We start from the raw sequence: 26,970 nt of genomic DNA on the forward strand, positions 1-26,970 counted from the left end.
ATTTTTTTGAACAACTTGTGTTATACTTAAACAATTTCTTATATTGTACTCCAAATTCATTTGCAAATCAAATTATTTTTCTATTTTTAAGGGTGTAAGAAGTAAAAAACAAAAACTCTTGTTTTAGTAGGCCAGGTATAATATCTGAAATAGTCTCTTTACTTATGCAACTCTGTCTTTCAAATCTCTCCATTTTAATTTGATCCAATTTAGTCATTTTATTTTATTTTTCAATTGAGTTAATCAAATATATCTAAGAGGAGTTACTTCCGATTAGGGATTAAGGTTTCAGTTGAGGAAACCAAAGGATGTGTGGAAGAAGCATTCGGATTCAGACCCGAATGGATTGGATCCGATAAAAGAATTCCCGTTTAATATTTTTAAATTATTATTTTTTGTTTTTAATAAAATTATAATAAAAAAAACTACATAAGTCAAAACAAACAGTAAAAAGAACTCCCATTACCCAAACATACTTAATCGACCCAATTAAAAAACAGTAAAAGGGCTAAATGGATCAAATAATAGGCCTTTCTATGCGGATCCGGGTTTGGCCCGATAACAGACCCACATCCGATAACAAATCAAAACCCGGCCCGTTAAGAGTCCCTGATGCTTTCGGAGTTTCAACCCCTACGAAATCGCAGCGAAGTCGTATCTCGAGAGAAGAAGAAGAGGAAGAAGAAGAAGAAGAAGAAGAAGGCTCCATTCGCACTCCTCCCCGATCTCAGATCTTTGGAGCCCGTTCCAGGTACCTTCGATCGCTTCTATCTTCCTGATTTGCATCTTTTTTTCGCTGAATTTCAGTGCTTGGCATGTATTAGAACGCAGTGAGTAGATTTTCTAGGGTTTCATGTTTGTTTCGGTTTGAATAGGCGTTTTGTTTGTATGTGGGGCTTGTTTGTGCGCTCTTGTTGATTTCATGGCTGGGGATTGTTAGGGTTAGGGGTTATGGCCTTTTTGTTTGGTCTCATGACAAGACTTGAAAAAGATGGTTTTTTTTTACTCCTGGGATCTGAAAGTGGAAGGTATAGTTAGAAGAAATATTACGATTTGTTGAACTAGTGACATTTTTATTGAAATTGCGGATGTTTGTGGCTTGAAGTATTATTGGTTTGTAATAAGTGTTTATTTTTGTTTATAACAGGATCATGGCGATTTGTTTGTGACATTATTAGTTTTGAGGACCTGTAAATTAGGGTTTAGTTTGAAATATTGGCTGTCCTTTGTTTGTTGCCCTAAATGTGCAAATGTTACTGACTAAAAACTTGAGTGGTATGGTGAAGGAATTTTGATGGTGTCTTGAAGTTGCTAAATAGTGGTTCTTGAGTTGGCAGTTTAAAGTTAAAAGTTAGGTTTGCCGTTCTTGAGGATGAGACCTGCCCACCTAGGAGAGATGCATCAGCTTAGTCGAGTGAAGCTATCAAGGCATAGTATTAACAGGGATCCAGAGAAAAGCATTTGCAAATCATGGAGTAATACCATGTCTTGAAAACAAGTTAAGTCTCCATTTCCATTCTAGTCTTGAAAAAGCAATTTGAGAGCATGCTAAAAATGGGTTGCATAACTGGGGCTAGATAGCTGTTTGGATTCTCTGCATGGTGATATTATTGCTATATCATTGATGGTTAAAATTTTTAGTAGATGCCATGTGAAATACTTGTCTTATGGTCCTTTAATTCATTGTTTATGGCTTTGGTCTTGATCATTTGTATCACGTTAGCTATGCTTTTTTTAACTCTATTGGAATTATATAAATATTTTGCCTCATTCCTCTTTATGTATAGTAATATTTGAGGCCATAAATATTAGAGGAGTAAATGTGGATTTGGTTTTTTGAGATAACAAATTAGCATTGATTATGAGATATTTGCTTATCTTTCCCTTGTTTTGTGAAAATATGATCAGAAGTAGGACTTGCAAAGTTGTATTGTTAATAGAAAGTGTGGAATAGGTGGTGAATCTGGTGATATTTTAATAATGGTGAGGCATGCAGTGAAAGATCATTGACCATCTTAATAGTCATGCAAAAATCGTAACTGTTAAACTGTGTATGAGTTGTGGCAATATGCTATACTAGGCCAACTTTGTTTTTTAATTACAGGACCTTTAATAAATTTTTAATTTTTGGATGATTGCAGGTTCTTAAGGCTTGTGTGCATAGGTGACTCTGAGATTCTTTAGATTGTTTTGATAATTATATGTTGGCCTGTTTCTTTAGATAGATTTGGAAATGAGTTTGCTAGATAAATGTGATTTGACGCTGTTTTTCTTCCTTGCAAAGTTCTAGTTCATGCAAGGCGTGATTCGTGAAAGCATATTCTGTTGTTTCATAGATGGGAATTTTGGGTTACATTATTTACTTCTGTTAGCATCATCTTGGTTAAACAAGACATCTTGCTTGCATCATTTTCATTTATTGGCCATCTCTAGGAATTTATTAACTCCGTTATGACAATTTTAACATGTTTACATGGAATAGGATAAACTGGTTAGGTGGTATGTAATTGTAACTGGGATTTCTTACTCTATTGATTTAGCTGAATTCAATCACATGCCCTGTTATATCTGAGCTTTCTGTTGTGTGACCAGTTATCGTTTGTGGATGCATTATTCTTGCTGAATCCTAAAGCTCTTTCTCCTTACTATTTTAGATACCTATATAGGATTAGAGCCAGAAAATTGCATCTTGTCTATTTACTGCCACTTTTTTCAGCTTGTAATATTCGAACTTGCTTTAACTATTTAAATTTTGGCCACTGAATTTTATTTGGTTTAGTTTGAATATGGGTTTGTTAGGGTTAGGGGTTTGCGTGTTTTTGTTTGGAAAAAAAATCTTCTTTTTTAGTATTGGGATCTGAAAATTGTGGTTTTAGCACGAAAAATACCTTAATTTGGTGAAGTAGTTGCAATATTATTGACATTGTTGGTGGTTTGTGGTTTGAATGTTTTTTTTTATGTTTTTCCTGGAATTTTGGTGTTTGACATGCATTAGATCGTAGAGAGTTGATTTTGTAACTTCTTATGCATGTTTTATTCTCTCTTGTAGAGACCAACAATGGCGAAAACCCTAGACTCGGAGGAGGAGTTCATTGATCACTACCTCGTGCTTTGCCTCCCCTCAGGCAAGGAAGGCTCCAAGTTAAGCCTAAAGCAGATTGATAAGGCCTACCGTGATCAATCTCGGAAACGCCACCCAGACAAGCGGCCCAATGACCCAGACGCCACTGCTGACTTCCAACGACTCACCACGTCCTATGAGATTCTCCGCGATGTTACCTCACGTGCTACCTTTGATGCCCGCCTTTTCTCTATCCAGGAGAAAGCCTTCCGTGCCTCACTTTTTGATGCTAAACGGCGGAAGCTAGCGTCTGACCTTGAGGAGCGGGAGCGTGCTGCTGCTGCGCCAGAGCCTAACCCCACAGAGCTTGCTGCTCGAAAGGAGAAGATGGTTGCTGCTGAGCTGCAAAAGGAGCCTGCTGCATTCCAGTCCCGCAAGGCGAAGAAAACTACATCCTCCTCAGCCCCTAGCCCTTCGGTGAGATTAGTTCTTGATTTAACTCTCTTTATTGTTAATGTTTGTGTTTCTCAGATTATGTTTGCGTAATTAATTAAGATATGTTGGCTTGAGAAAATGAATGATTTATGTCTTTTTGTGGTGAGAGTATACTACCTGTATCAAGATTTTAGGATACTTGCATTCACTTGACGCATTTGCGAAACATAATAAGCTGTTGAGTGGCTTCACAATGCTTTTGGTTGAATTAATACAACTGGTTGTAGTGGATTGCAGATTGATATTTGATGACCATATAAACTTGTTACTGTAGCTTAGAAAAATAATTCAATCCTTTTTTCTGAACTTTTTTTTTCAGATATATTGTGGAATAACTTACAGCAAAAGTTGGTTGTTTTAGATTCATCGAGTATACAGTACTTATTTGCTTTCTACTTGACCTGTTATACATAGCAGTACCCTAATTCTCTTCAAGAGGCTATAGTCCATTTTAAGGCTGGTCACAATCAGACTAATTGTTTCATGAATAATTTTGAACTTCTCTAACCCTAAATCTCCAACATGCTTATTCATAAAAATTTTGGTGTTGTACTTGGTCACACATTGAAGATTTGAGGTGAACATTACCCCCTTCTTAATGTTAAGGTTTGATACTAGTGCAATAGACTTCTTTTTCTTTAAGCTTTAGATTTTGGTTTGCAATTTAGTCGATTTTTAATACTATTCTTTTCTGGACAAATGTTGCAGCAAGAGAAAGCAAAAAAAAATGATGGGGTAAGTTTGGATGAAGAAAAGGTATTGAAGGTCTCTTGGGAGAGAGATGGGAGGGATTATGGTGCTGTGCAGCTAACAGAGCTGTTTGAGAGGTTTGGAAGGGTTGAGGATGTTTTGATCAGGTCAAAGGGATCCAAAAAGAAGGGCTCCGCTATTGTTGTAATGTTTTCCAAAGATGCTGCGGTAAGTACCATTTGTTTATGTTAGAATTTTTTTATGGATGATGACCACATGATGATCTTCTTCTCCTGATGCATTGAAGATAAGTAGAAATCAAGTAATTAATAAATCTGAAGTTTTGCTTTCAAACTTCTCAATTTTTTTTAAAAATTTTTTAATCACTTAACTGATCTTTAACTCTAATATATATGTATATATATATGGCTAATTATTTATCCAAGATCTGTATAGTTCCAATAAAAAACGCAGAAAAGTATTTTATTTTTTATATTTAATATTTTAAAATGCATATTGTTCTAAATACGTATCAGATGTACTGGTTAGCTTGGGCATTCACATTAATTGTCTAGCAATATAAGAATTAAAATTTAGATACCTTGCCCCTGGGAGATCACCTGTAGCCACCAGTTAGCTTCTTTTTTTGTTTTCTCATCATAAAATCATTTGAAATGTGTCTCTAACTCTGAAGCTTGTCTTCCATGTAACTACCAGGTAGCAGCTACACAGAGTATGATTGGTGATATTTCAAATCCTTTACTTGTTCTCCCTCTCCGAACTCCTTCTAGCACATCAACCGCATTCCCTGCAAAGCAAGCTGAACCATCCAGTCCAAAACTCAATAATATAGTTGGTGCTGGATTTCAAGATTATGAATCATCTATTTTGAAGAAACTTGAAATGGTATGATTGTTTGTCATTTTCTTATCTTCAAATTTTGAGCATTATGTGTCAGAATTTTACAGGTTTTTCCATAAATTCTATCCTATGTTCTCTGGTTAATGGAAAAGGCCATTATGATTTAGGTTTATATGAATACCATTCTTGAAGTTGAACTTCAAACCTATTTTTGTGCTCACTTCTTGACAACTTGTTGATTCTACTTCATTTTTGATATTTGTTTGTGTTTAGATGGAGAAAGTGGAGTACAAAAGAGTCACATTTTTTTTTTTTAACAATGTTTTTAAAATCTATTTCTATATTCATGCCTATATTTATTTAGCTTGGAGCGCACATGCTGCTATGTTACTTGATCTTACCACATTGTTATTTATTTCAATTGGCCGAGGGCATGTAGAATGACTAACATGCAACATCCGGTGATCTGCAGGCTAAAGAAAAGAAAAGAGCGCCGTAGAATTTAATCCTTTCTAGACTTCCAGGATGTTTCAATTTTACTCACATTATTGGGAAGGTATTTATCAAATTATTCGCATAAAGTTCTTGAACCTCTCATAGAAGTATTGCATTTGTAGTTATTTATTTCAGTCAATCATATCATTTGTAGGAATCTTACAGCATACAAGAACTTGAAGATCTCCCAAGTTGCAGAATTATTCATCTCAGATGTGGAAGCTATCTTCCGTGGCGGACAAGGACACATGGTAACATACATAAAATATTTCACTAATGATGACTTTGATTTCTTGATTGTGGGTTTTCAATTATCCTTCTCTCTATGGAAACTGCCAACATTTTTCATTGGCAAAGGAAATTTCATCCTTGAATTAAAGGAAACTGACCTTATACTTCTATGTCAAGTGAATGCAACCATGCCAAGGTTTTGGTATGTACATCTAACAAAATAGACGGTCATTGTTGATAAGTTATTAGTTCTTTGATGGATTTATTCTTAGATTCTGTTACTATTGATGGCAGTGTTCATGCTATCCACAATATAGATTCTGTACACATCTCTAGATTCTGTTGAAGTAGCCTCAATAATTCTTTGATATATATTTGAAAATTAAGACTTGTAGTAATGGTGGCCTTTGCAGTGGATGTGAAATGTGGTTAACTAAAATACCAAACTGTTCAAGTTTATCATTAATTTAGACATGTTCTTATTAAGAGTTGCCCATGGGAAACTCCCCACTGGTGCTTACCTGTATGACCTCAACCTTAGCCCAATGATCATTTTTATTTTTATTTTTTGCTGTTTAATGATAGAATCAGAGAATGCAACAAAAGTTCAAAGCTGCTTTGGAGCAATGTCAGAGTAGAAATTGGAAACCAGATAGCATCAACTGTGAATACTTAAGCTTGGTTAAAGCTGTTCATTCCTTTGAAGAATGTGTGACCTGGAGACTAGGAGCTGAAGTGGATAGATTAAAGACTCTTTTAAAACAATTCCCTTACTTGATGTTTGAAGCTATTGACAGAGAGGAGAACTCCATTAATGATCAACTTACAAATTATGCTCATCAGAATCCCAGTTTAGCCCTCTTCTTCAGAGGACTTGATCTTCCTTGTTGGTGATTAAATGTTGCACCAACTTGATGTGGGAAGGTCCTAGCACTCCCAAGTTGCTCCTTGATTCTTTGATTCATCAAACTTTGTGTTCTGTTGTTGTTCTTCAAATTGTTGGTAGTAGGTATGCTCATTTGCATGAATTAATATAAAAAAATTAGTTAGCTCAGCAACTGAAAATGGAGAAGCATGGTTGAAATTTTCATTAAGTACAACATTGTGCTTGTAGCTGGCATTTTGCTGTTTTCTGAATGAAGGTTGAAACCACATAGACAATGTCATGAGATATTCATTTTTAAAAATTTAACCAAACAATCACTTAACATTAATAAACACATAAAAACTATAAAGAAAAATACTTTGTTGCAGTTATAAAAATGATGTTTAAGACAAGTATTAAAAACTAAGATGAGCTAATTTATCTCTAAATATAGAATGACCCTATTCATGAACTTGAATGAGACATCAACTGAACAGCTCAGTTCCAAAGCATGCAGTGTTACTACAACCAGATAACAAGTAAATTGCAAGTTAAGTTACACAGAAGATGGTAAATTTGGAGCTACAAACCTACAAACCAAAGAAAAGGTTTCACATCACTAATTGATTAGCTCCAATCACCAAATGTTGTTAAACACATCTCAAAAATAGTATCAACTGAAAACAAAAGTTGTGAATATTTGTGCCAAATATCAAAATGGTCTTTCTATTTTGCGTTTTCTACCTTTTTAATCCTCTAATATAAAAATCCCGTCTTTTTAATTCTCGTATTTGTACATTTCTGTCATTTTGGTTTCTTCAATTGATGGATTTGCCTTTTTAGTCATTTCAGCTAATGAACTGAAAGAACCAAAAACAATGAAAATGTTTAAATGCAAGGACCAAAATGGTGAATTTTACAGCTAAAGGATGAGAATATGCAAATACAAAGACCAAAAGAGCAGATTTCATATTAGAGAGAGATTAAAAGGGCGGAAAAAACAAAATAAAATGACCATTTTGATATTAACACTATTTCTAAAATTATCAGCTAGATATTTGGGTCCTTATAAGGTGTTGGATAAAATTGGCATTTGTTCTTACAAACTGAACTTGCCCAAGCAATTGAGAGAAAGGCATTAGTAAATCAATGGCTCACATCCAGATCTAATCTAGACCGTTGATTGTAGCCTATAACATTATGCAAAAATCCTTCATTTAATGATACCTCCATATATTATATGAATTTTTTTTATTTAATTTTTTAGTTTCTTCTTGGGATGAACCAGTAAGTCTACAATATTACTTTTGTGAAAAAAATTTTTATAACAACTAATGTAGAATGAAGTGCCACATTAGATTATAATAATAATAATAATATATACAACCATGTAGTTGTGGACTTGGGGCAATAACGGTCACAATAGAAAATGCTTATACTTATGTTTTGGGCAACTTTCGTTTTAATAGTTCTAAAGGAGAGGGGAATGTGGGAAAAAAAAAATCTAAAAAAATGTCATAACTTCAATATATATATATATATATATAACCCATGCTTGGCTACTAAGGATTGTTCTCCCCTTAAATCCTAAGGAGCAAGGAGATGAATACTCAAACAATGACAAGGCAGGGTGTCAAAGTTTGAGTAAAGAATAGTGTATAATTTTATTGACTATGTTAAATAATCATAGCAAGTTTCAACCAAGAAACTATTAGGAAAGCAATGTGATAGTCTTTGGTTGCTTGATTCAGGGGCATCTCATTATATGACGAGATGCTATGAATATTTGACAAATGTTTGAAAGGTTGTGTCATGTTTGGTGGGGAATAGACAACATCAATTAATGAAATAAAAGTGTTTTTGGGCAAAAATTTGATTCTACACCATGTTTTATATGTGCCAAAATTAAGGTACAAATTAAGTTTTGTGTTCCCAACTGCTTGATAAGGTACATTGTTGTTAGAGTTAATCTTGTTATTGCATTTAGGACCTCATGTTATTTATATATTACGTTTAGGCATTGTTGCATTTATGCATTAAGTTTGCAGTTATGACCCTCTTTGTTTTATAAATTGCATTTGTGTTTAAAATTATGTTAGGATTATGTTTAGATAAGTTTGTTAGTTTGAATCTGTTTAGTTTCTTGGTGGCTAAGTAACTTAGTTTGAATTCAGTTATCAATATAAATATAAAAGATAGAAATGTGGGGAGGTGAGATTGACCGTGTCAAAAATATTCTCTTCTTCTTTGATTGCTCTTTCTGTTTTTTCTCTGTTTTTTCCTAACATTTGGTACCAGAGCAAGGTTCGGAGTAGACACCAAAGATCATGTCAGGTTCATCATCAAAGAGTGAAACAACCGTCGGTACGACATCATTGAAGGCTCCAACAAGAGACGGGACGGTGACCCTCCAGTATCCGTTGCTCACGAAGAGCAATTACTCGGCGTGGGCACTCAAGATGAAGGTGTACATGCGTGCGCAAGGTGTGTGGGATGCTATTGAGTCTATTGATCCGAAGGAAGAGATAGAGACGCGGAAGGATCAGATGGCCCTTGCTGCCATCTATTAGGGTATTAGCGAGGAGACGCTCCTTGTATTGGCTGAGAAGGAGACGGCCAAGGAGGCATGGGAGATGTTGAAGACAATGCACATGGGCGCCGAGCGCGTCAAGGAGGCAAAGATCCAAACTCTAAGAAGCGAGTTTGAAGGTCTACGCATGCGTGAAGCGGAGACGGTTGATGACTTTGCAACAAAGTTGACCACAATAGTCAACAAAATTCGTGCATTGGGCGACAAGGTGGAGGAGGCTTATGTCGTCAAGAAGCTTCTTCGTGCTGTCCCTTCCAAGTTTATTCAGATTGCATCGACGATTGAGCAGTTCGGCAATCTCCAAACGATGACCGTGGAGGAGGTCATCGGGTCACTTAAAGCTCATGAAGAGTGATTGCGGGGTTACGAGGATGAGAAAGAAGAACACATCCTATTGACAAAGGCCGAATGGAAGGCAAGAGAAGAAGGTGAAGGTACATCGAACTCGTTGAGAGGACGAGGAGGAAACAACTGGCGTGGCCGTGGGCATGGACGCGGACGCAGTGATGATAGAAGTAGAATTGAAGGCACTCATCAAGAGAAGAACTTTGACAAGACCAAGGTGAAATGCTATAATTGTCATTATTTCGGTCATTATGCCTATGAGTGCAGATCCAAGAAGAAGGATGAGGAAGCCTATCTTGTGGAGAAACAAGATGATGATGATGAGCCGACGCTACTCATGACAGAAGTATGTGAGCGCTTGCAAGACATGAAGCATGCGGCAGAGGAGATCATGTTGTATGAGATGAACATCAAGCCTAGTGTTAGAACTAAGGAAATAGTGTATGGGAACAACTTGGTGTATCTTGACACGGGTGCAAGTAACCACATGACCGGGAGCCGAAGCCAGTTCTCAAAGTTGGACGAGACAATAGTTGGGAGAGTCAAGTTCGGTGATGATTCCGTCGTAAACATCCAAGGAAAAGGCACTGTAATGTTTCAGTGTCAAAATGGTGAGCATCGTCTTCTCACAGATGTTTACTTCATACCTAGTTTGTGCAGCAATATTGTGAGTTTGGGCCAACTTGATGAGCATGGATGCGAGTCGGTGATAAAAGGAGGATACTTGTGTGTCTATGATAAAGGTGGAAGGCTATTTGCAAGGGTGAAGAGATCAAAGAATAGATTATATATACTCAGTGTTAAGGCAATACATCCTGTGTGTTTGCTTGGAGAACATGGAGATGTGGCATGGCTATGGTATGCTTGGTATTATCATTTGAATTTTCGAGCATTGATCGTCTTGAAGAAGAATCTAGTACATGAAGAAAGGAATAAGCACATCGACATTAAATATCATTTCATTTGTGATTGTGTTCAAAAGGATGACATCGAAGTTGAGTACGACAAAACGAAGGAGCAGCTTGAAGACGTCCTGACAAAGCCTTTCATCAAGTTGCGAGATAAGATAGTCTGAAGGACATGAGGAAGACATAACAAGATTAAGGGTTGAATGTTAGAGTTAATCTTGTTATTGCATTTAGGACCCTATGTTATTTATATATTACGTTTAGGCATTGTTGCATTTATGCATTAAGTTTTGCGCTATGACCCTCTTTGTTTTTTATGAATTGCATTTGTGTTTAAAAATTATGTTAGGATTATGTTTAGATAAGTTTGTTAGTTTGAATCTGCTTTAGTTTCTTGGTGGCTAAGTAACTTAGTTTGAATTCAGTTATCAATATAAATATAAAAGATAGAAATGTGGGGAGGTGAGATTGACCGTGTCAAAAATATTCTCTTCTTCTTTGATTGCTCTTTCTAGTTTTTTCTCTGTTTTTTCCTAACAATTGTACCATCATGATTACTAATAAACTATGTGTGATACAAAACTGCAATTTGAAGACTCTGGTTGATGCGGGTGAGCAACGGGGTGGCATCGTAGGCTCGACCATCTATAAGATAACGGGATGGCATTGTAGGCTCGGCCAACCATAAGATAGTATCATTAGTTCTTTGCTAGAAGATAGTAGCAATGATAGTCAGAAAAATAATAAAAACATTGCAATATTAATTTGTTTTAGTGAAAAGCAGACGAGAAATGTGTTGTGTGATATCTGCGGACCCGATAAGTTTCGTGTTGTGTTGTTTATTTTTTTTTGCCTATTATTATAGTTGATTATTCACAAGCTATATATGTGGGTATATCTTATTATTGAAAAGAGTAAGGTGGTGAAAATTCTCAAGAATTTTTGTCACATAGTTTGTACTCAATTTAATAAGATAGTGAAAATTGTGAAGACTGATAATGGAGCATAATACATGTGCTTGAAAAACTATTTTGATGAGAGCGAAATTATTCTCTAAACTTCTTGTGTGGACACTCCTTAACAAAAACAGATGGGTGGAGAGGAAACAGTCACATTTTAAATGTAGCACATGCCTTGAGACTCCATGCTTAACTTCTTATTGATTTTTGGAGAGAATGCATTCTTACAACAAGGTATCTGATAATCAAACCCTTGTTAATGTTCTTAATGGAAAAACTCCATATGAAGTATTATTTGGTCTACCTCTTAACTATAAGCATTTGAGAGTATTTGGGTGTTTGTGCTAAGCTTACTATAGAAGAAAAAGATAAAGATAAGTTTGGAGCTAGGAGAAAAAAGTGTATGTCGTCCGGAATGACTTGCCTTTTATTTTGTCAAAATGCATGTTTTATTTTTTCTACACGTTTTGGTTTTGGTCCACATTCTCACCCACGCAATATTATTTTTTCGAATATGAGTTTTTCAAAAACATGGTTTAAAAAACACGGTTTTTTTGACCCTCTGAGAATATATATGAATATATGCGAAACCCTAAACATATTTTCATGGGATTAACCCTAATTATGATTTTGCTTCTTTGATTTCTAGGTATTTGAAGTTTGTTTGTTCCGATCTCTCAAACACGAGTGCAAGTGTGTGAGAGACGTTTTATATATTAACCTTGGGGAGCAATCGGTAGTAAGTGATTAGCACCGAGGTTGCGTCGAAATTGCTTTCAGAGCAGTGGTTTACCACACACAGCGATCATATTCCATTCAAATCCTCCTTAAATTTTCGCAGGCTATCCTTATGGGAAAAGTGGTTGGCAATGTTTGATTTAGAAGGCAAAGAATATGTTGTTTCTAGAGATGTAGTTTTCTATGAAGAAGAGTATCCTTATGAAGTTAAGGCTTTCAAAAATATTGGTGAACCATAACTTGCTCTTGTAAATGAGTTAATTTTAAGGGAAGATGTTTGAGAAAGAAGTGGTTCGGATTCATAATCTGACACTATATAGCAATAGGTTCCTACCCTTATTATTAATAGAGTAGATACGACAAAAGTAGTTTCTAAAGAAGCTAAACACAGTTTTGCATTGTCATGTCCTGACCTGTAATCTAGCACGTAACAACCGCCGTGATAACTCAAATAGGTTATATAACCCCATAACTCGAGATATTTTGAACACAATATCTCAAGTACATATTTACAAAATAATAATAATAATAATAATAATAATAATAATAATATAAACTCTCATTTTTTTATAATTTTGTATTTGTTACAATTTTTTTATAATTTTATATTATTATTATTATTAATTTTAAATTGACACATTAAAAAAAAAAAAAATAATACGAAAAAGATTAAATTAAATTTTAAAAGGACATCATAGTACTTTCTCAAATTGATAAATGACAATTTAGTCTTTTCATATGGGTTTTAAGTTTAAAAAGTTCTTGTTTATAATCCCATCTCTCCTAAAAGATTTAAAATGAGCTTTAAAAAAATATATATATATATATATATATATATATATATATATATATTTGATTTTAATGATAAATATTGTGTTTTACCAAGGGTTTTAATGCAAAAGTTACTCAAATCCCTAAAACCCTAATCTTTCTGGTGCTCTTTCCCTCTTCCCGCCATCGCTGCTGTGCCTCTCTCTCTCTCTCTCTCTCTCTCTCTCCTGGCGTTGCCGCCGCAGCATTGTTCCTCTTGCTGGAGTCATCGCCGGCGCAGCCTTGTTCCTCTTTCTGGAGTCATCGCCGGCGCCGCTCACTGATGCAATCCTAAACTTGTAACAGTTGTTCCTCCTCTAAATTTAGAATAAAATAGCCAAGATCAAGCACCACCAAAAGGATTTTCTTAATATTCTCACAAAGAGTACAATCAAGAGAAGACCAGAGGCAAAGCCTGGAGATCTATCAAAAGAGAGTACAATCAAGAGTGGATCAGAGGTAAACCTGTAGATCTCTCAAGATGGGAACTTTGATCATTCATAAGCACACACAATCCATAGGAAAACAAGAACAACAACAATACTAAAAATTAAATACAAATACTTAAGATTAACTAACTACTACTAATACTTAGGATTGCAACAAGAAACCCCGGCCAGCACTCCCTCCCTTCCTTCCTTCTCGATCTCAGATCTCTCTGCGTCCTTTATAGGTAAGAATTTCATCTCCTTTCGCTGTTCCTGAATTTGATCTCGCTTGTTTTGGTTGAATGCCTAGGGTTTTATGCTTGTTTTGTTCGGAATAGGCGTTTTGTTTGAATCACTGGCTTGTTTGCGCGCTCTTGTTGATTTCATGGCTGGGGACATGACGAGACTTTGAAAAAGTTTATGTTTTGATTTGTTTTTAACGGAAGTTGTTTGGGTTCTCTGTATGGTGATTTCTCATATGTGCTCAAAATTTTAGCAGACGCCATGTGAAATATTGTTTATAGATTTGGCCCTGATCAGTTGTAACAACCAGCTACAATTTTTTCACTGTACTGGAAATGTATAAATATTTTGCTACAAATATTATAGAAGGAGGTACGAATTTGGTGTTTTGAGATAACAAATTAGCAGTGGTTGTGAGATATTTGCTTATCTTTTACTTGTTTTAGGAAAATATGACTGGAAGCTAAACTTGTAAAGTTATTTTGATGATAGCAAGCGCAGAATGTGTGGTGATATTCTATTAATGGTGAGGCAGGCGGTGAAAGATCATTGGCCAGCTTAATAGTCATGCAAAAACCATAATGTGTATGAGTTGTGGCGATATGCTATACTAGGCCAACTTTATTTTTTATTTTTTAATTCTAGGCTATTAATAAATTTTTAATTTTTGGTAGTTGCGTGCTCTTAAGGCTTTTGTGTGTAGGATTTGCGTGCTCTTAATTCTAGGCTATTAATAAACCCATAGATTTTTTTAGATGTATTTGATAATTATATATATATATATATATTTCTGTTTCTTTTGATGGATTTGGTAATCGATGTCTTTAGATGGATTTGGAAATGAGTTGATTAGATACATATGATTTGGCATTGTTGTTCTTGCTTGCAAAGTTCAAATTCATGGAAGTCGGGAAAACATCTTCTGTGGTTTATAGATGGGAGTTATGGATCACATTTGTGTCTGTTAGCATTATCTTGGTTAAACAAGACTTTTTAGCTGCATCATTTTTGTTTATTGGCCCTCTCTAGGAATTTATATTAACCCTATTTATGGCAATTTAACCATGTTTATGTGGAATTGAATAAACTGGTTAGTTGGTATGTGATTGCAACTGGGATAATTTGCTTTTTTTTTATTTAACTGAACTCAAGCACATGCCTGTTATATTGGAGCTTTCTGTCGTATGACCAGTTATCATTTGTGGATGCGTCATTATTGCTGAATTATAGAGTTCTTTCTTCCTCGCTATTTTAGATACCTATATTGCTTTTGATGTTGGAGCTGAGATAGAAAATTGTATCTTATCTCTTTATTGCCTCTTTTTTCAGCTTGTAATACTCAAACATGCTTTGACTATTTAAATGTTGGCAACTGAATTCTATTTGGTTTAGTTTGAATATAGAATTAAATAATAAGTTTGAACACTACAGACATGGCCCTGCAAAATTTGTGAAAAGATTGATTATCAGCTTGTCCTTAATCAATCTCAGTCTTTTAACTGGGTCAGATCTATAATATAATTCTTTTATGGTGACTTTTAGGGCATGAGCATCATCAATTTTTGTCCAGGTGTTATTAATCTGTAAAATCCCATAGTTGCTAGCTTATTTTTAAGCTACCCATAGCCAACTAAGGGGATGGATGATTGGGCAATGTAAATGAATGATCCTGGCACTTTTTGAAGAAGGGGATCATTGTCAACACGAATTCACATGTTAGATTTAAAGACCATTAGCAACATCAGTTATATGAAACTATCTTTAATTTGGTTAGTTTGTATTTATTGATTGATTCTTTTTTATATGATACATGTCTTCATACTCTTATAAAGAGACCAAGAGAATTAGAGTCATCGACATAACCTTAAAAGACCTTGTTACCCTTTAAACTAAAGTAGGATAACACCTAACAAGATACATACACATAAATAATCATAGTATTAAATAATACTACTATAACAACTCAGACAATCTTTTCTCTTTTATAAGCTCAATTTCTGTTAGTTCGTCATCTTCATTCGCATTGAGATGCAACCTTCCCATCTGGTGCATGCGCCATAACCATGGTTTGATTGGAGATGATACAGTTAAGCTAATAAATCAAGTATGTACTTTCCACAGCACTGTTTTCTTGCCATAGGGGATAATGCAGATAAATTTAGTTTGTTTGCTAAGTCACATATAAAAGCCATACATTGTAGTGGGGAGGTTGAAAGAAAGAGGAGGAATATGCTAACTGAAAATATTAGAGAGAACAAATAGAAAGTAAACATGTTGGAATACGGTTCATGGGTATTACCATTAAATACGTCTGTCCGTATTCCAAATTGGGTTTATGCACATATTTTAAAATAAAAATGGGTTTGATAAAAGATTGATTGCTTATTCCTTCCAACACTAAATGTGATTTTGTATCTTGAATATGCAACTGGGAAGGAATGTATGTCATCACTTCAATTCACCCCAAATTCTTTGTTGTAAGAAATAACTCACTTGGCCTGGTTTGGCTGACATAAAGAAGCGATCATACTTTTGCCTTAACACATAACCATTCCTCGTAATATTCGTATCATATTTTCTAATATTTTAGTCAAGGGAACTCTATTGAAATGACATTATTCTGCCTTCTATGTTTGATAACTCTTCTGTTAGGGTTTGACTTTGTTTAAAGTAGAACCTCTAGTTTTTCTTCTTGATGCTAACAAAGATAGATGTGCTATATGATTACATGGGAACCATGTGAGGGCACAGGACCTTAATTTCGTCGGTCTATTGGTCTAATGGTTGTAGAATAAAAATATCATTGCTAATTTGTTTGTGTTTTGGACTTCATAAAATGATGCGTAACATGAATTGCTATTAGTAGTAGTATAAGAATTAAGATCATGTGCTTAGGTGTTACTGGTAGTTTGGTAATACATTTTTTAGCTTTCATAACTGTGCCAAATCTGGTGTGTTTGTTTTGAATTTAATCAAGTTAACTCTAGAAATCTGGATAAGTTTTAGTTTAAATAACTTTTGTCATTTTTGGAGTTAGGCTTAGATAAGTTCTCAAATCTCTACAAAAAGAGAGATGAGTCCTTTTAAGAAATTGATCATTGAGTCATTCATAGTTTTCTTAGCTTAAGGCTATATTTTCAGGATAATCACTTCCTTAGACTCTCTTTGGGCTTGCCTGCAAAATCTAGGAGTTGTTGCTAGCTATCCTAGAACATAAAGTTTCTTCCTCACTTGCATTTTAGTTCTTTATTATATTGTGCCGAAATTGCCCTTTAAAATTGAAGAACCTATCAGACATTCGATTATGTATACTTTGGGTATTTTTATCTGGGATGAGCAAGAACAGTTGTATTCCCCACTTGCATTTAATTCTTCATAGGGAGTGCAAACACAGTTGTAATGATTATGTTTGAAAGTTATATAGTATGGTTGTCGGAATCATTCGACTTTCAGTTCCAGATCTTTTTTTGTTTGCTAATTCTGGTGGATGAATAGCTTTACCACCAATGTCATTACATGTCATGTGTTATCCAAGTCTGGTTCTTATGCGACCTATGCTTGATATGATATGAACCTTCGATCTAAGGTGCAGAGCATGCCAAATTGACTTTTTTTTTATACTGAGTTATTATATTAATCAATTTTATATGTTATTGCCACCAGTAAGCTTTCATGTCATTTGTGATCATATAATTTTAATTAAAACCTTACATAATGAACCTTGGTGGTAATAGCTTTTTTTAATTGTCTAGCAACCAACATGGATGGTTTGCTGGTGGTTATAAAGGTATAAAAGTATATGTACTTTTCACGAGAGGACAAAAGGTATAAAAGTTGATAGTCACTTTGTTAGTGATGAAATACATGTTGTAACTTTGTTACACATCATATATGTACTTATCACCATCTTGATGACATATTTATAAAGGTTCTCGACAAAAGTGAATGTAGATATCTACTCTGCAAGTTGGGCGTTGGGGATCTTCGTGCACCAAATTGAGATGGAGCATTAGACATGTATTGGGCATGTATATGGCTAATTGTATAATAGATAAGTTAATTTATATTTTTTTTAAGTATGAGGATCTAGTGTGATTAGTCTAGGATTGGCTTGGGGGCCAAGTTAGGCTTAAGTTTAGGAGAATGGTTTGAGAGTCAAATCAAGCTAAGTTTAGAAGATAGTGGCTTGGGGGCCAAGTCTATGATTTGCTATACATATGTGTGCGTGTACATTATTATTTCAGAAGGCAATGGAAAATTAATATGTTCCTCTAAAATGTTTTCGTCATGAATGCCATAAATGACAGCCAACTCAAGGAGCAGTGAAAACTGAAAACAACATCAAAACAAGAGGATCAAAGGGTGAAAGCTCTTGAGATTGGTATGAAGTCACAATTAGGTGATTAGAGATTTGGTGAAGTTCTCAGTCAGTAGGAGTAATAGAAGAGTTGGGGGCTTTTGGGAAGAAAACACAATGGGACTTCTATATATTTGTATATTTGAATATTTTATTAATATACATATACAAAAATAAATAATAGATAAAATACATAAACCAAAAAAAAAAAACCATTGAAGCCCCTAATCTTAAAGAGTAAATTAGAGTTTTCCATCTTTCTTATTAAGCGCAGCTTAGACTTTATTAATTCATCCTCTAGTGTGGCTTAGCCTATTACCATGAAGATGCATGATACTTTTTAAATATGCTGCCTTGAATGAATAATCTACGTTTGTGATTGTTTTCAGGAAACTTTTATTGTTTTGTTTGTTTTTGTGCATGGTCACACAATCACTCTTAGGTGTCGTTTGGTTGAGGATTTACCTTTGGAATCTAGACCAACTAATGTAAGATCATCTTGTTTTATTGCTTAGAGTGGGAATACTGTATTCCCCAAATATGATGAATTGGAGTATTACTCAGTAACGGGATTACTAACTTAATAGGTGGTAATCTTACATTTTGGGAGGAATTTGATTTTTTTTTATTTTTATTTTTTTATTATTATACTCTTCAAGTTGAATAAAATTTCCAAGATATCAATTTTTTTAAAATTTCAAGAATAAGAAAATCTCATATTTTTTCTTTCTTAACCCTAGCATCACTGACCCATCCTCCTCCACTCTAAGCAAAGTTTTGCTGCAGCTGCCTCCCCGCATCATCCCCTTCAACACTGATCAACCATTGTCAGGTACTCCACTTTTGGTCATTTTTATATTGTTGTGTATGATTCAAGTAGTTAGGTTGTATGATGTTTTCATGAAGCTACTTCAATATTATTGAAGACGCTGATGCTTTTGTGGTTTATAAGTTTTTTCAATATGCTTTTTTTTTTTAAAAAAAATTCACTGTTTCGCATGCATTAGATCTCAGAGTTTATTTTCTAAGTTTTTATGGGTGTTTTGTTCTCTTTTTCTCTGTCATATAGGTCAACAATGGCGAAATCCCTGGACTCGGAGGAGGAGTTCGTCGATCATTACCTTGTGCTTTGCCTCCCCTCCGGTGAGGAAGGCTCAAAGCTAAGTCTAAAACAGATTGACAAGGCCTATCGTGATCAATCCCGGAAACGCCACCCCGACAAGCGGCCCAATGACCCAGACGCCACTGCTGACTTCCAACGCCTCACCACCTCCTATGAAATCCTCCGGGATGTCTCCTCACGTGCAGTTTTTGATGCGCACCTTCGATCTATCAGGGAGAAAGCCTTCCGTGCCTCACTTTTTGATGGCAAGCGCCGGAAGCTAGCCTCTGACCTCGAGGAGCGGGAGCGTGCTGCTGCTGCACCGCAGTTTGACCCTGCCGAGCTTGCTGCTCGGAAGGAGAAGATGGTTGCTGCTGAGTTGCAACAGGAGCTCGCTGCATTCCAGTCCCGCAAGGCGAAGAAAGTAGCATCTGCCCCAACTTCTGTGGTGAGATTAGGGTTTCTTGATTTTACTCTCTTTATGGTTAGTGTTTGGGTTTTCCAGGTTGTGTTGCATAATTAATTAAGGTATCTTGGCATGAGAAAATGAATGATTTCTATCTTTTATGATAAGAGTATATTGTTGTGACCCAATTTTACGATTCTTGCTGTCACTGGGCACATTTGCCAAATGTAGTAAGTTGAGTTCACAATGCTTCTGTTTTTTTTAATGGCTGCCTCGTTTATAACTTTGCAGATATAGATGTTCTTCATCATATAGAAAATATTATGCATTGTGTTCAAATGTAGGGATTTTTTTTTAAAAAAAATGAATTTGGAGTTTTATACAGAATTAACTTGTTTCCAAACAATAATCACATACTTACGGGAGTCGGAAATTTTCATTCTGCTTTGTTATCTATCATTCTGAGATGGTGATTTATTTCATAATCATATATACTGCAACATCTCTTTCTCTAAACTTCACCGTTGGGTTTTCAATTTAAATTCGTTTTTAATATATTTTTTTTCCCTGGACAAATGTCTCAGCATGAGAAAGCAAGAGAGGATGTTGGGGCAAGTGTGGATGAAGAAAAGGTATTGAAGGTCTCTTGGGAGAGAGATGGGAGGGATTATGATTCTGTGCAGCTGACAAAGCTATTTGAGAGATTTGGAATGGTTGAAGATGTTGTGATCAGGTCAAGGGGATCCAAAAAGAAGGGCTCTGCTATTGTTGTAATGTCTTCCAAAGATGCTGCAGTAAGTACCATTTGTTTGTGTTAGAATTTTTTTTTAGATGATGGCCACATTATGATTTTCTGCTCCTACTGCATTGAAGACAATGTAGTGATCAAGTAATAAATAAGTCTGCAGACTTCGCTTTCAAAATTGTCTTCTATTTATTTTACCACTTCTATTGATCTTTAACTCTTATATATATATATATATTATTGCTTTGATATGGAGTTAGTACCATTTGTTTGTGTTAGAATTTTAGAATTTTTTTTATGGATCATTATGATGATCTTCTTCTGACGCATTGAAGAAAATGTAGAAATCTACTAATTAACAAGTCCGAAGTTTTTGTTTTCAAACTTCAATTTATTTTACCACTTTTGTTTAACTCTTATATATTTATATATATAATATGGTTTTTGATATGCTATATAGTTGCAATTAAAGATGCAAGAAAGTATATTGCTTTTTGATATTTAATATTGTAAAATGCATGTTGCTTTTAAATATGTATAAGATGTATTAGTTAGCTTGGACATAAACATAATTGTCTAACAATATATGATTGAAAATTCAGATACCCTGCCAGTGATATCACCTGTAGAGTTAACTTTTTTTTCCACTTGCTTATCATAAAATCATTTGAAATTTGTCTTTCGACTCTGAAGCTTGTCTTCCATGTAACTACCAGGTAGCTGCTACGCAAACTATGAGTGGTGATATTTCAAATCCTTTACTTGTTCTCCCTCTTCGAGCTTCTTCTAGTGCATCAAATGCTAGGCATGCTGAACCAGCTGTTCCGAAACATGATGACATAGTTGGTGCTGGTTTTCGAGATTACGAAGAATCTATATTGAAGAAACTTGAAAAGGTATGAGTATTTGTCGGATTCTTTATCTCCAAATTTTGAGCAATATTTGTCAGAATTTTACAGGTTTTAACATAAATTCTATGCGATGTTATTTGTTTAATGGAAAAGAAAAACGTCCTGATTTAGGTAATATATGAATGCAATTCTTGAAGTTCAAACCAAATTTTGTTCATTTCTTGCCAACACTTTGATTCTACTTTCTTTTTTGGTATTTGTTTGTGTTAAGATGGTAGCAATGGATTGTAAAGAAATCACATTTTTTTTCGATGTTTTTAAAACTATTTCTATACCCATGCCTATACTTATAGTTGATCATATCACGCTCTTATTTATTTCAATCGGCAGAGGTCATATACACTAACTGACATGCAAAATCTGGTGATCTGCAGGCTAAAGAAAAGGATGGAGCAACATGACATTGGGATGGAAACACATGGATTTTTCTTTGTCATTTTGCTTGAGAAAATTGTCGTTCATGTTTGAACTCGTGTTATTTTAATTGCGGGTTCAACAAAAATTAAATAGCAAAATCATTGATGTAGCAAAATGTCGTCACGAATTACAAACTGCAGTATATATGTATATATACACACATATTTCTTTACTATGTGTAAGTGCGTAAATGATATACGCTCATTGATCCAAGGATTGGCGAGGCATTTATCCGATTTAAAATGAGATTTTTTGTTTTTCTGTGGGTTTTGATTGATGTTTTTATGTGTGGGTGTTGGTGGGATTGAAGATAGACTGCCGAATTCGATCAAGAACTGTGATGAGTTTCAGGTGATGGGGAAGTACATGGAGAAGATTCTTGACTGGGAGAACACTTCTTCAGGTCTCTCTCTCTCTCTCTCTCTCTCTCAGGCAATGTGCTTTGCTATTCTTGGGTACTTTATTTGTAGTGTGAAATTTAGCTATATGAGGTATTTAATTATTGGTTATGAATTTTTCAAGCTTGAGTGTAGTGCATGTGGTACTTAGTTTAGCCCTAACAAATGGCATTGATTTCTATTTAGTATTGAATTAGATAAGGTATGCACTCTTCAAGCTTAAATGCAGTACTGATTTAGCCCAGGAAACTGTGTTCATTTCTTGAAGTATTGAATTTAAGAGAGTGAAAGCTTTAAACCTTTGGTTTCTTTCTGTTATGGTGCTCTGATTTCAGTGTTCATTGAAGCAATTTTTTTGTAATGAGTATACTTTTAACTTTCAACTTTACAATAAAGTGTATGTATCATTTAATTAGAAATGTTGAGTTTAATTTATCAATATCAAACAGTATGATTGCTGCTGTTCAGAATATATTTACCAATTTATTTTTGATTGTTTAGTATTTTTTTTTTTTTTCCTTATCAATTGTAACATTATAAGTACAGCTAATAATGACATTTCACAATAACATTTGAACTTTGATTCCCATTCTTTCCATTTGTTTGAAAACAGTTTTGTTTTCTCCTTCCCTTATTGGGATTTCACTAGAGCAATGCTATGAATAAACTTGGTGATGATTCATATAAAAATCAATCCAACTATGATTTCAATTGCAACCATTTCATTCTTATAACTTAGCTTACATTATTCACGAAAAATATCACTATCAAATAAACATTAATATGAACATAAACTATAAAAATAAAAACAAAAATAGATCCAAAAGTGGTCCAGGACACACTAAAAACATTTCATGTACCATTGCAACTGATAGATTGGATTGCTTCATTTAAGCAGCAAACTTCTGCACTGCTAAAATAAATTACAACATTAACAAAATAAGCCATAAAAATTCAGCATGTTCCATCATTTGTCGAAGCAGTCGTTAATATAACTGTCTATAAAAAGAAGGCAAGTGAAAACATGCAGAAACAACAATTTGTAACTGTCGTCGATACAAGAAAAAAGGAATGTATGCAACCAGCCCACTTTTTGATTTCAAAAGTTTTGCCACACAACAGTGAGCACTTGGAACCAACCAACTCTTTCAACTGATGACATTGGATTCATTTCACTGATACATATGGTTAAAAAAAACTATTCGCCCACCATCAATGTAGTAATTACCATTAGTCAGCGTCGAATCACACTTGCTTACTGAAGTACCTATTGAGAAGTAATGAATAACGCTGAGCATGGTGCAAATCAATGGCTGGTTTCTGATGCCTGGCCATATGTATATCCATCCTGAGATGTCGTTGCAGCTCCAGGAGCACCGGGTACACTAGTTGGTGGCCTCTGAAACCCTGATGCTGCGGCAGAATTGAAGGCATCAAAGCTTCCTGGAATGACACTCGATGACGTTGCAGTAGGAACTCCCCCAGTGACAGGAGGACTCAATGTTGGTGGCCTGGGAAGAGCACCTGGTGGCATGTTGGGGAGAGGAATAGTTGGAGGAGCTCCATAGCCTACCAAATAATATAAAAATGTGTGCATGTAATTTCATTGGTCTCAATAATCAATTAGAAAAGTAAAAAAAATTAAATTCAGTTACAGCAGTTTAGGTTTAGGACATAGTGATAACACAAATTATGATAGATGGCACCCAATTTTGAGAGAGCTCACCTTTTCAACATAGTTAATCAAAGTGAGTAGAAGATTAAAAAAAAGATGGGCTTATAACAAGAGATTTTGGCTACATCAGACATGATTCAGTCTTGAAACATGGGTTGGCGTTCGAGTTTAAGATCTTCAAACAGCAAATCCGCATTCTCATTGTGAACTACACCTTTAAAAAACACATCTAAAAACTAAATGCAAGGCTTCAAATGTAACAATATATAAGTAATGTATGATGCACTGTCCAAAATAAAATACAGAACAGTTCACATGCATTGATCAATTGAGATGTATACAAATTAAATTTAAGATGGTTTCGAATCACATGTCATGCGTTTCTCACAACATATTAGAAAATCATCTTCCAAAAAAGCACTGCAGAACAGAAAAATTCAAATCTACCTGGAATAAGTGGCCGCGGCAGAACTGGGGGCCTGACTCCTGGCAGCAATCCTTGATTTAGAGGTGGCTGGCCGCCAGGATGCAAAAGGGGTGGAGGCATAACTGGAAGGCGAGGTCTCTGGGGATTAGACTGAAGAGACATCAGATGTTGATTAAATGTCGCACCAACTTGATGTGGAAAGGCTCCAGCATTCCCAAGATGCTCCTTGATTCTTTGATCAATCAAACTTTGTGTCTGTTGTTCTTCAAATTGTTGGTAGTAGGTACGCACATTTGCCTGAATTAATATAAAAAATCAGTTAGCTCAGCAACTGAAGATGGAGAAGACTAAAGCATGGCTGAAATTTTTCATAAAAGTACAACCTTGTGCTTGTAGCGGCATTGTGCTGTTTTTCTGACAGAAGGCTGGAACCACAAAGACAATGGCATGAGATATTCATCTTTAAAAATATAACCAAACAGTCACTTACATGAATAAGCACATAAAAACAATAAAGAGAAAAACTTCGTAGCAGCTAGGGAAATGATGATTAAGACAAACATTAATGACTAAGATGAGCTAATTTGTCTCTAAATATAGGATGGTCCTATTCCTAAACTTCAACAAGACTTCAGCTGCTGCTAAACAGCTCAGTTCCAAAGTACGCAGACAAAGAAAGCAGTGTTACTACAAAAGCATAACATATAAATTTTGCAAGCAACACAAACTATAGTAAATTTGAAGCTATAAACCAAGAAAAGGCTGCACATCCAATTAAGGTCTAACTCATTGATTCACTCCAATCAACAAATGTTAAACACATCTCAAAAATAGCATCAACAAAAAACAGAAATCATGAATAATATTTGTGCCAAAAACTGGACCACTCACAAGGTTGAGGTGAACAAGTCTCACAAAGTGGCGGACAAACTAACGAATAAATTGATCCTAGTTGCAACATTAAAACAAAAAATAACAATCACAAAGAAAAAAAAAGACGGATTTTTTTTGTCAAATCAAACTAGAAAAGCAGCAGAATAAACAGTAAAAAGGAGAGGAAAAAAGAACAATACTCACTGAATCGTGAGTCAAATAGGTGTCGCAGTAATCACAGTAGTACCTGAAAAACCAAAAAGAGGAAATCAAATGGATACACAACAAATCACCACCAACATCTGAAGAAAAAGAACAGCATTTGGATTACAAACCGAGGCATTGTGGCAACAACTCGAACCCTAAACCGCTGATCAACAGAAAACCCAATCAAAACCTGAAATTTGAAGAGAAAATCACAGAAAGAGAGATTGCTACACTAAATCAAAGGAAAAAAAAACAAAGGAAATTTAAGCAATTTGCAACCAAAATTCGAACGGATTTGCCAAACTGGCGGAGTTTGCGTCGCATAATCACATGAGAAATTGAGAAGCAACACGAACCTTGAAGATTCGAGGGGGATGCTTCTAGGGTTTGATATCTTGTCGAAGAACCCTAGCAAACTTCGAAAGGAATTCAAGGATTCGAGATTTATGACGGTGATTTAGAAAAATTTACACTTTACCCCTTGAAAAGTTTGAAATTATAATGATAATGTGAAAATTACACAAAAACCCTTAATTTATTTTTATTTGTAGATATTTACATTTCACTACCCGGGAAAAAAAGAAATACCGTTCTACAGTGCTAGTGCTTCTGATTTTTTAGTAATAAATTCTAATTTTTCTTCGTGATATGAATATATTGATGTCTATTAGTCTCTCACTTGGGACTAATTTAAATTATTTATGGGTTTTTTAATTATTAAAATAAATTGTTAGATCTATTTGTTATGAATTTTCTACCACAAGACTCACAATCAAGACAATCACACCATCAAAGAGCATACCGGCTTATAGCATTGTATTCAACACCCAAAATATAGAGTTTAGTACATTCAGAGAATAGATTTCAAAACGATTCAAGTACCTAATAACTACTAGAGTCCAACTCTGAGAGTGAGAAGTAGACAACTTACTATTAGGATAGAACTACCCCAAAATCGAACATCTGATGTAATGCCGGCCTAATCCCTACCCTGACAAGATGGCCCTCTGATTCCTTCTAATTCTTCGATGCCCTTTACATAGTTCTTGCTTTTCCTTTTATAGCCACTTGCCTCAGGATCAGCTTTCGTTATAGAATACCCATTGTCATAACACTATTATACAAATTTTGCTATTCTTATAATTAATCCAATATAAATGTTTAGTTTTTCTTTATCAAATCACAATATATATATATTTACCAATTATATAATAACATTAAAATCTATTTCTCATTCTCAATCAAATATAGATTTTGACATAATTACAAGATTACAAGTTTAATTTGTTTAACAAGAGAAGAAAGGAAAAAGAGATAGTGAAACCTATTAACTGATGTTGAAAGCAAATAGTACTTTAGAAATCGATGTAATGCTTGTAAGGCAACTTTAATCATTAAATTATCCATACCACCTCATCAATCCATTAAGGGTGTGCTTGTAGCATGGTAATCCTTTTACCTTTCACTATTAGCCTTTGTTTGGTATCCAGTAAAGGAATGAACAGTAATTTATCAAGTAATAAGATTTTTCAATGTAGTTGTAATTACTGTATTTAAAAATACGATGACTGTTAAATCTACTGTTTGGTTTGATGTAGTTGAAATGCTAGATTATAAAATTTTGTGTTTGGTTGGAGGGATTTATAAATATGGATTTGATATATGGCCACCTAAGATAAGATTACCTTATATTCAATGATCAGTGGTATATATTAATTATAAAATAAACAGTT

General features: G+C 34.7%; 3 protein-coding genes across 8 annotated transcripts; 2 read left to right on the top strand and 1 right to left on the bottom strand.

Annotated features, from left to right (window-relative positions):
• Positions 1 to 614: 614 nt before the first annotated feature.
• LOC120278833 (dnaJ homolog subfamily C member 17-like) lies at positions 615 to 6,891 on the top strand. 2 transcript variants are annotated; one of them, XM_039285581.1, is made up of 8 exons: positions 615 to 751; positions 1,338 to 1,498; positions 3,050 to 3,538; positions 4,265 to 4,474; positions 4,964 to 5,152; positions 5,580 to 5,663; positions 5,757 to 5,853; positions 6,419 to 6,891. In XM_039285581.1, the coding sequence occupies exons 3-6, from the start codon at positions 3,059 to 3,061 to the stop codon at positions 5,604 to 5,606; spliced, it is 906 nt and encodes a 301-aa protein (XP_039141515.1). In that variant the 5' UTR covers positions 615 to 751; positions 1,338 to 1,498; positions 3,050 to 3,058; the 3' UTR covers positions 5,607 to 5,663; positions 5,757 to 5,853; positions 6,419 to 6,891. The 2 variants fall into 2 exon arrangements, with proteins under 2 accessions (XP_039141515.1, XP_039141508.1); XM_039285574.1 differs by lacking the exon at positions 1,338 to 1,498.
• Positions 6,892 to 13,173: 6,282 nt separating this feature from the next.
• On the top strand, positions 13,174 to 21,870 carry LOC120280114 (dnaJ homolog subfamily C member 17-like). 4 transcript variants are annotated; one of them, XM_039286854.1, is made up of 7 exons: positions 13,174 to 13,507; positions 13,644 to 13,721; positions 18,817 to 18,908; positions 19,146 to 19,626; positions 20,169 to 20,378; positions 21,046 to 21,225; positions 21,615 to 21,870. In XM_039286854.1, exons 4-7 carry the CDS (start codon positions 19,153 to 19,155, stop codon positions 21,639 to 21,641), a joined length of 891 nt encoding a protein of 296 aa, XP_039142788.1. In that variant the 5' UTR covers positions 13,174 to 13,507; positions 13,644 to 13,721; positions 18,817 to 18,908; positions 19,146 to 19,152; the 3' UTR covers positions 21,642 to 21,870. The 4 variants fall into 4 exon arrangements, with proteins under 4 accessions (XP_039142788.1, XP_039142804.1, XP_039142813.1 ...); XM_039286870.1 differs by having other exon boundaries at positions 18,852 to 18,908; XM_039286879.1 differs by having other exon boundaries at positions 18,863 to 18,908.
• A 1,210-nt stretch (positions 21,871 to 23,080) lies between these two features.
• On the bottom strand, positions 23,081 to 25,692 carry LOC120269503 (U1 small nuclear ribonucleoprotein C-2-like). 2 transcript variants are annotated; one of them, XM_039276841.1, is made up of 6 exons: positions 25,594 to 25,692; positions 25,366 to 25,427; positions 25,235 to 25,277; positions 24,541 to 24,582; positions 24,178 to 24,454; positions 23,081 to 23,624 (listed from the first exon to the last, which is right to left on the bottom strand). In XM_039276841.1, exons 2-6 carry the CDS (start codon positions 25,371 to 25,373, stop codon positions 23,362 to 23,364), a joined length of 633 nt encoding a protein of 210 aa, XP_039132775.1. In that variant the 5' UTR covers positions 25,374 to 25,427; positions 25,594 to 25,692; the 3' UTR covers positions 23,081 to 23,361. The 2 variants fall into 2 exon arrangements, with proteins under 2 accessions (XP_039132775.1, XP_039132782.1); XM_039276848.1 differs by having other exon boundaries at positions 25,366 to 25,400; positions 25,594 to 25,668.
• Between the last annotated feature and the right edge of the window lie 1,278 nt (positions 25,693 to 26,970).

This window comes from Dioscorea cayenensis, chromosome 2 (genome assembly GCF_009730915.1).
Source record: "Dioscorea cayenensis subsp. rotundata cultivar TDr96_F1 chromosome 2, TDr96_F1_v2_PseudoChromosome.rev07_lg8_w22 25.fasta, whole genome shotgun sequence".
In the NCBI taxonomy this organism is placed as follows: domain Eukaryota; kingdom Viridiplantae; phylum Streptophyta; class Magnoliopsida; order Dioscoreales; family Dioscoreaceae; genus Dioscorea; species Dioscorea cayenensis.

Bases quoted from the DNA above. Each gene is read 5' to 3' on its own strand.
- LOC120278833 (XM_039285581.1), top strand. From the start codon at position 3,059: ATGGCGAAAACCCTAGACTCGGAGGAGGAGTTCATTGATCACTACCTC. The intron at 3,539-4,264 runs GTGAGATTAGTT...CAAATGTTGCAG, and splicing joins CCTCAGCCCCTAGCCCTTCG to CAAGAGAAAGCAAAAAAAAA. The intron at 5,153-5,579 runs GTATGATTGTTT...GGTGATCTGCAG, and splicing joins TTTTGAAGAAACTTGAAATG to GCTAAAGAAAAGAAAAGAGC.
- LOC120280114 (XM_039286854.1), top strand. From the start codon at position 19,153: ATGGCGAAATCCCTGGACTCGGAGGAGGAGTTCGTCGATCATTACCTT. The intron at 20,379-21,045 runs GTAAGTACCATT...TGTAACTACCAG, and splicing joins TGTCTTCCAAAGATGCTGCA to GTAGCTGCTACGCAAACTAT. The intron at 21,226-21,614 runs GTATGAGTATTT...GGTGATCTGCAG, and splicing joins TATTGAAGAAACTTGAAAAG to GCTAAAGAAAAGGATGGAGC.
- LOC120269503 (XM_039276841.1), bottom strand. The intron at 24,583-25,234 runs GTGAGTATTGTT...TTGTGGTTCCAG, and splicing joins CCTATTTGACTCACGATTCA to CCTTCTGTCAGAAAAACAGC. The intron at 24,455-24,540 runs GTTGTACTTTTA...ATATTAATTCAG, and splicing joins AATGCCGCTACAAGCACAAG to GCAAATGTGCGTACCTACTA.